The sequence below is a fragment of the Myotis nattereri genome (genome assembly GCF_964212035.1).
Source record: "Myotis nattereri genome assembly, chromosome: X".
Lineage (NCBI taxonomy): Eukaryota > Metazoa > Chordata > Mammalia > Chiroptera > Vespertilionidae > Myotis > Myotis nattereri.
Window position 1 is genome coordinate 31,365,096 of NC_138078.1, and position 13,574 is coordinate 31,378,669.

Genomic DNA, 13,574 nt, shown 5'->3' on the forward strand with positions numbered 1-13,574 from the left:
GGTCCTGTGCTATACCTCCTCCCTCCATTCAGGGTCCTATGGAATCCCCTCTTTCCTCCTCCATCAGGATCCTATGGAATCGCTCCTTCATCCATCAGGGTCCTGTGGAATCCCTCCGCAATCCATCTGGGACCGATGGAATCCCTTCTCCCTCCATCAGGGTCCTATGGAATCCCTCTTTCCTCCTCCATCAGGGTCCTATGGAATCCCTCCTCCCTCCATCAGGGTCCTATGGAATCCCTCCTCCCTCCATAAGGGTCCTATTGGATCACTCCTCCCTCCTCCATCCAGGGTCCCGAGCTGCACCTAATTGAGTCCTTGGTGGAGACTCCTGGATACTTGTTTTAAAACTGAAATGTGAGGGATTTCATCACAGGAATCAGAGAAAGACCTTTATTTATTTAAGAACCAATGACTTTATTTGAAGAGACAGTGAACCTTGAACCCAGAACTGAAGTGCCCGTTTTTCATGGACTATATGGCCAATGGCATCCGGGCACGGGGCAGGGAGGCCCCCACGGCTCTCTGGAAGGCAGTCCTGGTCAGTGCTACTCTCCGTCGCTCAGGATCAGCTTGTGGAGCAGGTCCTCCTCCAGGCAGGACTCGGGGGCCTGCATCTGGCGCAGCTGGCTGATGTGGCCGCCCAGCTCCTGGAGTAAGGCCGCCTGTGGGTGCAGGCAGTGGCTCTCCAGGAACTCGCACAGGTGGGCGTCCTCCCGGTGGGTGGCCAGGCGGTGCAGGTGCCGCAGGCCCTGGTCCACTCTCTTCGCCAGGAGCAGGGCCAGCCCCAGGGCCATCAGGCTGCTGTCCCACTCGTACTGCTGCGGCCAGGGGACGGCCTCCAGCAGGACTCGGCCCCCGTGCTGGCTCTGCAGCCACAGCCACCGCTCTGCCTGCTCCCTTGTCTTGAGGGCCCACTTCCGGAAGTACTGGGAGCCCTGCTGCCAGGCCCAGTTGTGCCTCTGGAAGTAGCCGGCGATGGAGGTGTACACGGAGGCCGCGTAGAGCTCCAGGCTGATCTGCTGGTTGATGGCGGCCTCGCAGTCTGGATGGTAGCGCTGGCGCTCAGAGGAGGGCGGAGGAGTGGCCATGTCTGCAGGCGAAGGAGCGGGTTGGAGGTTGAGGCTGAGTGGAGGAGGCCGGCTGGTCACAGGTGTAGGCGGCTGGGGTCTCCGTAGGTCCTGGGTGAGGGCAGGGCACCAGAGTCAGGCGTCTGCAGCGACAAGACACGTGGAAGGCTGCGGGCCGCTGGTGGTGGCGGTTGGCTCTGAGGGGACCCGAAGCAGTGACCGTTACTCAGGCGTCTGGGGAGGGGCGGGGGGGCCCCTCACAGGGGGGCCTGAGGGGGCCCCGAGGAGGCGGGCAGCGCTGACCTTCTCCAGATTCCATGCCCGCCTCATGCTGGGCCCTGGCCTTCATGGCATTTTAAAGTGTGACCCATGTGGACATGTGCGACCGCTGTCAGGACGTCAACTGCACTTGATTTCTCGGAGCAACTTGTGTGAATGTGGTCCTGATGTGGTTGTTTCCTTAACTGCCGCCCAGCCCTTTTGGGGTATCCTTATTGCCTCAGCATGAATCCCAAAGCTTCATCAGAATGATGTCAGCGTCTGCACCCACAGTACCCACAGCCTGTCCCCGGTCCTCGGCCTTGTGACACAAGCGACCTCCACTTCCTCCTGTTCACCATCAAGGCCCCCCTCTCTGCGGGCAGAGCCCCGCCTCCACAGCCTCACTGACTCTCCGCCTCCCATCTTCCCTCCTGTGAACTGGCCTTCCCGCCCTTTACTCTGTCTCCTCTCCATCTCTCAGCACAGCCCTGAAACACATTCTGCCCGCCCTGTCTGCCCCCAAGGGGGACAGTTCCCTTGGTCTCAACGCAGACATCCTAAAGATTCCATCAAAATGCTATTAGAACTGGTAAATGAATTTAGTCAAGTTACAGGATAAAAAATTAGTGTTCAGAAATCCATAGCATGGTTATGTACCAATAATGAAACATCAGAAAAGAAATTAAGAAAACATCCCATTTACAATTGCATCAAAAATACCTACCAGTAAATTTAACCAAAGAGGTAAAAACGTCTGAACTCTGAAAATAATAAGACACTGAAGAACGCAATTGAAGAGGAAGCAAATAAATAAAAGCATATACTGTTTCTTATGGATAGGAACAATTAATGTAAAAAATGTCCATAGTACCAAAAGGATTATATAGATTCAACACAATCAATATCAACATACCAGTGCCATTTACCATCGAACTGGAACAAATAATCCAAAAATTTTGACCCCAAATAGCCACAGCAATCTTGAGAAAGAAGAACAAAGTTGGAGGTATCATGCTACCATTGATAGAACTATTCTACAAGCCCCTAGTAATCAAAACAAAATGGTAATGGCAAAAGATGTATAGCTCAATGAAACGGAATAACCTAGAAACAAACTCACACCTATACGGGCCATTAATCTATGGCAAAGGGGGGAAGAACATTCAATGGGATAAGCACAGTCTAGTCCAGTGGTGGCGAACCTTTTGAGCTCGGCATGTCAGCATTTTGAAAAACCCTAACTTAACTCTGGTGCCCTGTCACACATAGAAATTTTTTGATATTTGCAACTATGGTAAAACAAAGATTTATATTTTTGATATTTATTTTATATATTTAAATGCCATTTAACAAAGAAAAATCATCTAAAAAATGAGTTCACGTGTCATAGGTTCACCATCACTCTAGTCAATAAATGGTGCTGGGAAAACTGGACAAATACATGCAAAAATGATACTAGACCATTTTCTTACACTATATATCAGAATAAACTCAAAACTGATTAAAGAGTTAACTATAAGATCCAAAACGAGAAAACTCCTAGAAGAAAGATAGTCAGTAAACTTTTTGACATTGTTCTTAATTATATATATACTAGAGGCCCGGTGCACGAAATTCGTGCACTGGGGGATGGGGTTCCCTCAGCCAAGCCTGCCCCTCAGTCCAGGAGCCCTCAGTAGATGTCCTACTGATGGCCACAGTCTGGCAGCAGAGGCTCGGTGCAGGCGTCCTCTTTGTGTGTGTGTGTGTGTGTGTGTGTGTGTGTGTGTGTGTGTGTGTCTGTCTGTCTGCTGGGGGCCTGCCCCCAGCCACACCTGGGAGGTGCCCCTCTCTGTTGATCTCTCAGGCTCCTGGCCTCCACTGCATGTTGTACTCTCCCTTGAGCTGTGGCCAGGGTGAGGCGCCCTTTCCTGCTGTGGGATTGCCAGAGCAACCTAGGGACAGGTGCACACAGGGCATGGCTGCAGGCCGCCCTTTCCTGCTCTGGGATCACCACAGTGATCCCAAGTGCAGGCGCACAGGGAGGCTGGCTGCAGGCCCCCCTTTCCTGCTCCTTGATCGCCGCTGCAATCCCACGGGCAGGCGCACAGCGGGGCTGGCTAGAGGCCGCTCTTTCCTGCTCAGGAATCGCAGTGGTGACCCAGGTGCTGGCGCACACATGGCTGGCTGCAGGCCACCTGTTGTAACGTACCCCGCGAATCACAGAAGGACGCCTCAAGAAGTCGAATTAAAGAGTCACATTTATTGCAATCCGGGACTATGAGGGGCCATTCCCAAATCTCATAGCCCTAAGATGGTGGCAAAACCAGACTTATATAGGCAAAATCACAAAGGTATTGATTACATCCCAGGGTTTGGAATGTGGCACCTGGCTCCCAAAAAAGCAGATTACAGAAGCAGAATTAAGCATGTTAATTACAGTGTCGGGTCTCGGGGTCACTGAATTGACAGGTATACATTATCTAGAGCCCTTGGGTCTCCTGACCACTAAGTTGTCAGGACAGTTTAGAGTAATTGTGCTGTCCTGGTCTCTGGACCACTGAGTCAGCTGAAACGCACCACCTGTGGCCACTAAAACAATTTAGGGTAATTGTGCTGTCCTGTTTCCCAGGTACAGAAGAATGTGCTCTCTAAGACCAGTATGATAACAATCAATGGAATAGTCATTCAATCGATAAGGCATTCAATCGAATGGGATGACTTATACAATTTAGAAAATCAAAGTAACCTGTCCATTGTTAAACAAAGCAAATAGGTACCATACTTCACACCCTTTCCTGCTCCATGTTCGCTGCGGCGATCACACAGGCAGGCGCACAGGGGGGCTGCCTAGAGACAGCCCTTTCCTGCTCCATGATCCCTGCAGTGACTCAGGGGCAGGTGCACAGGGGGGCTGGCTAGAGGCCGCTCTTTCCTGCTCTGTGATCGCCATGGCGACCCAGGGGCAGGTGCACATGGGGGCTGGCTAGTGACCACTCTTCCCTGCTCCCTGATCACTGCAGTGACCCAGGGGCAGGCGCACAGGGGGACTAGCTGCAGGCCCACCTTTCCTGCTATGGGATCTCTGGTTCCTCATCCCTGGCAGGGGCGGCCAGGGAAGAGGCAGGCACCGGCCTCTTCGGTGCCCCGCTCTGGCTACTCTGATCACCGGCAGGGGGGCGGGCAAAGATGGCCGGTTCTCCCATTCAGGGCCAGGGGCCATGCCTCCCGGCTCTTGCCTGCTGCCTGTATTTCCAATCACCGTCCTTTCCCTATGGCCTCCCATCATTGCGCCTCTGTATGCAAATTAACCGCCATCTTTGTTGGCAGTTAATTTGCATATCACCCTGTTTAGCCAATGGGAAGGGTAGCGGATGTACGCTAATTACCATGTTTCTCTTTTATTAGATAGGACTAGAGTCCCAGTGCATGAATTCATGCATGGGTGGGGTCCAGAAGCCTCCCCCAATCAGGCTAATTGGGGCTGGGCCAGCCCAGGGGAGGGAACGTGAGAGTTTGATTGGTCAGCACCACCCCTGATCAGGCCGATTGGCCAGCCACAGTGCATGTCATAGTGACTGGTCATGTTCTTCACTTGGTTTTCTTATCCTACCTAATAATAGACAAACATGGTAATTAACCATACCTCCAACACACTTCCCATTGGCTAATCAGGGTGATATGCAAATTAACTGCCAACCAAGATGGCGGCCGGGAGCCAGGCAGCTGAAGCGAACAGGAGGCTTGCTTGCTTCAGTGATGGAGGAAGCCAAGGTTCCCAGCCTGCCACTGCTGGCCTCTGTGCTGCACTCTAAGAAGCAATGCTGCAATTATAGAAGCTAAATAAACACCATGCTTTCAACCAGCCGGCCAAGCTGGATTTGCAACAGTGTTCCAATTATAGAAGCCAAACAAACCAGATACCTGAGTTCAGCAGCCGAGGTCTCAGAGCTGGAGCCGAGCCTCAGAGCTAAAGCTGGCTCTCAGCTGCAGTGACAGCCATAGAAGGTAAATAAATCCCAGAATAAAAAAAAAAAAAAAAGAAAGAAAAAAAGGAGAGGTTGGGAGCTTTAGTCACCAGACAGCCTGAAAACGGCCCTCAGCCACTCACCCAGACTGGCCAGGCACCCCAGGGGGGACACCCACCCTGTAGGTGGTGTGACTAACTGAAAACAGCCACCATCCCCTCATCCAGGCTGGCCAGGCACCCAAGCAGGACCCCCCACCCTGATCCGGGACACCCTTCAGGGCAAAAGAAATGGCTCCCACCCATGCACCAGGCCTCTATAGTATATAGTGAAAGGGTAATATGCCTCCCAGCAACGGGATTAGTGGAGCCGAGAGGCCTTCCAAACCCGGGATTAGCAGAGCCATAAAGCCTCCCGAACTCGAGAACAGCTGAGCCGTGAGGCCTCCCGAACCTGGGATCAGCGGAGCTGTGAGGCCTCCTAGCACCTGGATCAGCTGAGCAGCGAGACCTCACTGCCCTGGTGACAAGCAGAGCCGCAAGGCCTCCCAGGACTTTGATCAGTGGAGCCACGAGGCCTCCTGGCCCCTGAAGCAGTGTGAGAGGGGGCAACGCCCAAACCCCCACATCGCCCTGTGGCTCTGTGTGTGACAGGGGGCGGGGCCACAACTCCCTATCCTCTCTGCTCTGTTCATGACAGGGGATGGCGCCCTAACCCCCTGATCGGCCCTGCTCTGTGCCTGATAGCGGGAAGCTCCCCAACCCCCTGATCTGCTCTGTTCTGTGTGTGACAGGGGGTGGTGCCCCAACTCCCCTATTGGCCCTGTTCTGTGCGTGAGAGGGGGCAGCGCCCCAACCCCCTTATCGGCCCTGCTCTGTGCATGAGAGGGGGTGAATCCGCAACCTCCCCATTGACCCTGCCTTGATTGTGACAGGGTGTGGCACCTCCACCACCCAATCGGCCATACCCTGATCGTGACTGAGGGTGGCGCCCCAACTCCCCAATCAGCCCTACTCTGAGCCCGACCAGGGGCTGCACCTAGGGATTGGGCCTGCCCTCTGCCAACCGGGAGCGGGCCTAAGCCAGCAGGTCATTATCTCCGAAGGGGTCCCAGACTGTGAGAGGGCACAAGTGGAGCTGAGGGACACGCCCCCCCGCCAGTGCACCAATTTTTGTGCACCAAGCCTCTAGTCTATACTAATAAAAGAGAAACATGGAAATTGGCATCACTCTGCTATGCCCACCAGCCAATCAGGATGAGTATGCAAATTAACCCAACAAAGATGGCGGTTAATTTGCATAAGCCAGTGGGAGAAAGATCAATATCATATGATCTCAGTCATATGTGAAAAATAACTAAGAACATAAAGTGATGAAAAAATAGACCTAGAGTCAAAGAGACATGGAGCACACTGGCAACCCTCATAGGGAAAGAAGGAGAGGGTGGAGGGAGGAAGAATTCAACCACTGAACTCATGTGTGTATATGCATAACCCATGGACACAGACAATGGGATGGTGAAGGATTTGGGGGTAAGGTGCTGGGAGAGGTCACTAGGGTAAAAAAAGGGACATGTATAATACTTTCAGCAATAAAAAGAAAAGTAAAATGCCAGCTCTAACCGGTTTGGCTCAGTGGACTGAGCATTGGCCTGTAGATTGAAGGGTCCCATGTTTGATTCTGGTCAAGGGCACATGCCCAGGTTATGGGCTCAATCCCTAGTAGGGGGTGTGCAGGAGGCACATGATCAATAATTCTCATCATTGAAGTTTTCATCTCACTCCATCTCCTTTCCTCTCTGAAATGAATAAAAATATTTTTTTTAAAAAAAGTCAAAGCTGTCTTTGGAAATTCAGGTCCCTGTGACCCCAGAACTGATCTTTCACAACATTGCCTTAGTGCACAATACCCACAGGGCACTTGGAGTCTGCCTTTCTTCCCATGAGGACAAATGAAAACTCAGTTCTCATACTGAGACTAAGGATGTGAGATGGGGAGTGAGTGTGGAGGTTAAACGGAGGCCAGCTTGCAGTGTGGGGTGGCTAATGACCAGCTAATGATGCAATGACCGGCTAATAGTTTGAATTTAGAGTGGGTTTCATTGGTCTCTACACCTACCCTCCCCCAAATACACACACTCACAACCAAAACCTGATTGGACTTTCTCATGAGGAATTGGTCAAGAGGCTCAAGTGTTTGTGAGAAACTGGTTGATTTCTAAGAAATTCTTACTGCAAATAGCTGCAGGGTGGGGTGAACAAGAAGAAAAGAGAAGAAAGGGGCTTAAAAAAGGAAACAGTAAGAGGGGGAAGACTATAAAAGAAGAGCCCAGCTGCACAGAGATCTCAGCTACTCCACAGGCCACCTCTTCAGTGTCCCCCGCAGCCCAGGATGAAATTGATTCTGCAGGGAAGAGGCTGTTATTGCTAAAAATGAGCTACAACGTGGCCACGGGGGAGAGCTACAAGGCCACTGCCTTCCAGAGAACCTTGCACCTGGGTTAGTGGTCCGGGTGCCATGGAAGCTGAAATGGATTTTGTGGACCCCTGAAATGAACAGAAGAACAGTGCAAAAGGCAGTGACTATGACAAGCTCATTGTCTGTTTGGAAGCAGTAACATTGACCAAGAGCTGATAAACAGAATAGAGAGAGTCACGGGCCAGAGACTGCACCGTTTCCTGCACAGATGCACCTTCTTCTCAAACAGAGACATGAACCAAGTCCTCGATGCCTATGAAAACAAGAAGCTGTTTCGCTGGTAAATGGGCAGGGGCCCCTCTTCCGAAGCCATGCATGTAGGCCACCACATCCCGTTCATTTTCACAAAGTGGCTGCAGGACATGTTGAATGTGCTCTTGCTCATCCAGATGGCAGATGAGTAGAAGTACCTGTGGAAGTCCTGACCCTGGACCAGGCCTATGGCTACTCCATGGAAAATGCCAAGGACATCATCACCTGTGGCTTTGACATCAACAAGCCCATCTTCTCTGACCTCAACTACATGGGGGTGAGCACAGACTTCTACAAGAATATGGTGAAGATCAGAAGCACGTGACCTTCATCCAAGTGAAAGGCATTTTTGGCTTTGCAGACAGTGATTGCAAGGCGAAGATCAGCTTTCCTGCCATCCAGGCTGCTCCCTCCTTCAGTAACTCATTCCCACAGAACTTCGGGAGAGAGATGGACGTCCAGGGCCTCAGCCCCCGTGCCATCAACCAGGATCCTTACTTCAGGATGACAAGAGATGTCACACCCAGGATCTTCTATCCTAAACCACCCTGCTGCACTTGACCTTCTTCCCCTCCCTGCAGGGGACTCTGACCCAAAGGAGTGCCAGTGACCCCAACTGGCCCACTTCCTCACAGACACAGCCAAGCAGATCAAGACCAAGGTCAACAAGTATGTGTTTTATGGAGGGAGACACATCATGGAGGAGCACAGGCAGTTTGGGGGAAATGGCCACCTGGACGTGTCCTTCATGTACATGACCTTCTTCCTCCAGGATGAGGACAAGCTGGAGCAGATCAGGAAGGACTACAGCAGTCGAGCCATGCTCACCTGGTAGCTCAAGAAGGAGCTCATGCAGGTCCTGCAGCCCCTCCTTGCGGACCACCAGGCCAGGTGCAAGGCGGCCAGGGAGGAGATATTCAAAGAATTCTTGACACACACCCCCACCCCTGCCCAGAGCTGTCCTATGACTTTCAATAATGCCCATTTTATATCTGCACAGAAGGAACCATAATTTATCCAGAGGCTCTGTCACGTGGCTTCCGGTTCCTGGTGTCTGTAACTCTGTGTGTCTGTCAGTACTGTTTCTCCCTGTGTCATCCTTTCCAAAGACACCCTGTGAGCTGCCTGCTCTGCCCCTAGGAGGACTTCCATTGGACAACATCCCACTCTACATAGACCCTTAAAGCCTGATGGTTATACAGCCTTTGGTCTAGGTGTTCATTTCAGGAAGTTTAATGGGCACAGGCCTATTTCATCCCATCCCCCCAAAATCAAACAGAAATGCTAGCTGTGCTTTTGACTGAGAGATCTCCCAGCTTGAAAGCTGCTTTTCACACTGAGTATTAGCCCCAGGTGGCCCCTTTTATTAAGTTGAGTCTGTGGGAGAAACTTTCCAGCTCACTTCCTGAAATCCATACCTCATGTGTTCTCCTGGAACCTCTGCCCTTCCCTGAGCCTCCCCACGCTGCTTCCAGGGACTGGCCCTAAGCAGACACTGTGCCCCCACCCTGTGGCAGCTGAGGGGAATGTGTGTTCTTTGTGGAAACCTTTGTCCTGACACTTGATTGGCTCGGAGGACTGCAAAGAGCAGTGCCTTGCTGGTGTCCTGGGCTGTAGAGAACAAACAGCAGCCCTAGGCACCAAAGAAAACATTCAGTCTTGTGCCCTGTGTAGTCTGGGAAAGCAGAAGAATATCCCAGGAAATCCCTTCATGGAGGTGAAGGGTCGACTCCTTAGCACAATACCCTAAATAAATTAATTTTGGTCCCATGGGTGGTGGGTGTAGGGATAGAATATATATGTGACATACAATCCATGTTTCCTGGCCAACCTGCCTTTGTGGACATCCCATTGAATTAATTAGCCATTTCAGTGGAAAGAAAGTTAGTCTGTCTTTATCATGTTCAGGCTGCTTTACCTCACATTTAACACCCACATTTTTGGAGTCATGGGAAATCTCTGTATGACAAGTGATCACATGGAGAGATATTACAAGAAACAGGGACTATCATAAATATGATGATATGCCTCAGGGATTTTTGACCCTAAGAATATTAAAAGTCATAGGCAGATTTGAAAAGTGTTCAGAAAGGTCTAACTAAATAGTTAATTTTATAAAAATATTTTACTTTATTCTATTCCATAGATGAGCATGTATTATCTTCTGTTCAGCTAAAGAGTGGAATAATTGATTTAATATATGTATGAATATATTTTCCTTCTAGATCAGGGGGACAGTAAATTTTACTGTAAAAAATCAGATAGCAAATATTTTAGGCTTGCAGGCCATATGATCTCTGTGATAATTCCTAAATTCTCATGTCGTAGTGCAAAGGTAGCCATGGACAATTAAAAAAAAATGCATAAAATTACTTCGGCTACGGGTTACAAGTTGTGCTTAACAAAATAATTGTCGTAATGCATTATAAATTGAGTATTATCGGAGCGATAGTTCTTTCATTATGCACGATTATCTTGGAATTCATCCCAAGTTGTAGCTGGCATAATTTTTAATATACTTTTACTGATTTTCAGAGAGGGAGAGGAAGAGAGAGAAACATCAATGATGACACAGAAACATTAATCGGCTGCTTCCAGCATGTACCCCCCGCCCCAACACACACACTGGGGATCGAGCCAGCAACACGGGCATGTGCCCTGAGCAGGAATCAAACTATGACCTCCTGATACATAGGTCTACACTCAACCACTGAGCCACATAGGCTGGGCAACAAGATCCTTTTTAAGTAATTCATTTATTTATGGTCATTTTTAATGAATAATTGAAATGAAAATATAATACTCCTAACACAATCAAAACCAAGAGGAGTATATATAAATATTTACTTCATAGTTGGTAAAATACATAACACATTGAAGCAGAAGCTAATTCAGAAAGTTTTATTAGAAATAGGTGTTAAAAATTTACAGATATTGTGGAATCAAATTGTCCATACACAGTGAGGCACTCATGGTGAATTCTGACTTATGTTAAAATGAGAGAGACACACTAGCCAAGTGAGCAGTAAATAGAAAAATTTCTAATCCTCTTCGTCCCCTGAATCCTCCTCTTTGGGTTTGGAGAGGAGTTTCATTACTCGGTGTATAGGAGTCTTCACAGACTCATAGTTCCATCCCTTCCTCATAAACATCTTCTCAATCACACCTGGCATCCTGTAGCCCTTGCTTACAATGAAATCTTTGAAGGCAATTGGTCCATAAAGTTCATCAATAATGTCTGGTTCAAGATGCCTTCCATCGGTCAAATGTTCCTTGTCAGGGACGACTTTAGGGTCGGGAAAGGGCTGGTCATTGACCAGCTTTTTCCAGGATTTGGGGTCCAGGTACCATGCTCCATACCTTATCTTCTCCCGTTTGGGTTTATAAGGGTCTTGTTGTTTGCGGAGTTTCCTTTCCCAGTTACCTTCCTGCATGGAGAATTTTCTCTGCTGTATGTCATCTAGCTGTTTGCAGGGCCTTATATTCAAAGGTAGCTGGCTTATTTTCTTTATTTTGACTGTATTATGGGTGAGTGGGACCTCTAACTCAACTTGAAACTGTTTCATGAGGTCCTCTTCATCAATGCCTATGTCTCCAAAATTATCATCGATCCATCTGCAGAATTCACGAATTCTTCTTCTTGATTTTTGGAGCCCAGGATCTTTGGGGATATCCGTTGTGCATGCTGCATTTGTCTCTTCCTCAGGAAACAAACTGAATAAATATGACTGGAGACTCTCCTTGGCCGTTTCCACGTAGGCTTGGTCTTCAGGTTCCAGGTTGTCCTCCTCGGGAGGTTCCAGGTTGAGCTTCCAGGCAGATTTGGGGTGGACTGCCTGGGGAGGCTCCAGGTTCACTGCCTGGGGAGGCTCCAGGTTCACTGCCTCGGGAGGATCTAAGTTCACTGCCTGAGGAGGCTCCAGGTTCACTGCCTGGGGAGGCTCCAGGTTGACCTCCTCAGGATGTTCTTCACACAGGTGTGTGGGGGTCTTCTTTCTTTCCTTGGTGCCCTCACAATACGCCCACGTGTCCTCCAGCTCCCTGTCAGGATCTAGCACTTTCAGGACCTTGAGCAGGAGGTCTGGAGGGAGAGCTTCCTCCAGATTCGGGCAGTTAACCAAGGAATGCTGGGTCAGGCTGGCTTCAATGTTCTCTACAAAGGCCTTCCGTGCTCGCTGGGCTGGCGAGAGCTTGGAACACAGGTCCGCTCCCGTGGGCGGCTGCCTGTGAATCTTTTTGGGCGGAGGGCGGGGAATTCTATGAGCAATCATGGGGAGAAAGCCTTCCCGAGGGCCACGAGTGATCACATCTTCAGCAGATGGACAGCCCGTTCTGAAGTCGTCCAGTCCCTCCTTCACAAATACCCACCGCCGGCTGTCCATGGAGGTGGGGCACTTCCCAAGCTTGTTGTTCTGCCTGGAGAGATAGCGGGAAGGCAACCTGTCCCTGTCCTTGAACCAGGGCTTACATTCCATGCCCAGGGGCACGGGCTCCAGCGGTCCTGGCCCTAGCAGCCACTTCTTGCTGGGCTCCGGCTTCTTGTCCAGCTTCGGCCCTGACTGCCACGGCTTGATCAGCCCTGACTCTATGAGCGCCTTCTTCCTCAGGTCCGACTTTAACAGCCACCCCTTGTGGGGCTCAGGTAAGGGCCACTTCTGGCACGCCATGGCGCCCTTGGCTCAGGGCGCCCAGTGGCTTCAGGGGTTTGTTGTCCCAGCGGCCCCGTTGCTAGGAGACCATTGCCTGGTGCTGACTCATTCTTATTCTTTCCCGAGGTGGGTCAGCACGTGCCCCTGCACAGCCTGCATTGTCCAGGGATGGCCGGCAAGGTTGCATTCTTGCTTGTGGTACAGAACTGTTCCCGTGTATGGGCACTCCTCCACAGGTCAGCTCCCCATTCATCTTTTGATGGACTTTTGGACTGATTCCAGTTTGAAGCTGTTTGGAAATCAAGGGGTCACGAATATTTCACGTGTTCACATCTTCATACAAGTACTTTCATTTCTCCTGGATAAATTATAGGTAACAATTGAAAGGCGGGAGCTTCTGAGAACCATGTTTTTTCTATGTACTCACAGCCGTCAGGTTTTGATATCTGCCCAAATATGGGTGAAGTGAGTGAGGCATTGGGTATACAACTTAAGATGGCACCCCAAATCCCCCTCAGAAATCAAGATCAATTATCTTTTAAGGTAACATTTCAACATAATCAGAAAAACAGTGCCATAGTAAAGCCTGAGGACAAAGGATAGGTCAGTGCCCTACTACGGATCCTGTCTTTATTTAAAACCCATGTGTTGTTCACCATCCATTTTCTTTTTACAAATAATATTTGCCCTTTTTAGATACTGTTGTGTTTCTTGGAAACAGCTTGATTCTTTGGGATCCTTTTTAAGATTTGATTTAAATAACCAGAGCAGTTCCCTGTGATAGTACATGGCTAAATACTGTTAGACCATGTGGTATGGTTAATTAACTGTTCCTCACTACTGAAGCAAGACCCTTCCATGTAAATTATTCAATGCCTGTGCATCTAGAGATCTTCTAGTCTGGCTGACAGTAAAGG

General features: G+C 49.8%; 2 protein-coding genes and 1 pseudogene across 3 annotated transcripts; 1 reads left to right on the forward strand and 2 right to left on the reverse strand.

Annotated features, from left to right (window-relative positions):
- Positions 1-548: 548 nt before the first annotated feature.
- LOC308511636 (ferritin heavy chain-like) lies at positions 549-1,091 on the reverse strand (the record flags this gene model as incomplete). Its single annotated transcript, XM_081081619.1, has 1 exon — positions 549-1,091. The coding sequence occupies one exon, from the start codon at positions 1,089-1,091 to the stop codon at positions 549-551; it is 543 nt and encodes a 180-aa protein (XP_080937745.1).
- A 5,683-nt stretch (positions 1,092-6,774) lies between these two features.
- Positions 6,775-9,192, forward strand: LOC308511637 (tryptophan--tRNA ligase, cytoplasmic-like; annotated as a pseudogene). Its single transcript has 3 exons — positions 6,775-6,810; positions 7,669-8,894; positions 9,118-9,192. The product of its transcript is annotated as a tryptophan--tRNA ligase, cytoplasmic-like (transcript).
- Positions 9,193-11,049: 1,857 nt separating this feature from the next.
- On the reverse strand, positions 11,050-12,675 carry LOC308511638 (protein FAM47E-like; the record flags this gene model as incomplete). Its single annotated transcript, XM_081081620.1, has 2 exons — positions 11,050-11,840; positions 12,024-12,675. The coding sequence occupies 2 exons, from the start codon at positions 12,673-12,675 to the stop codon at positions 11,050-11,052; spliced, it is 1,443 nt and encodes a 480-aa protein (XP_080937746.1).
- Positions 12,676-13,574: the final 899 nt, after the last annotated feature.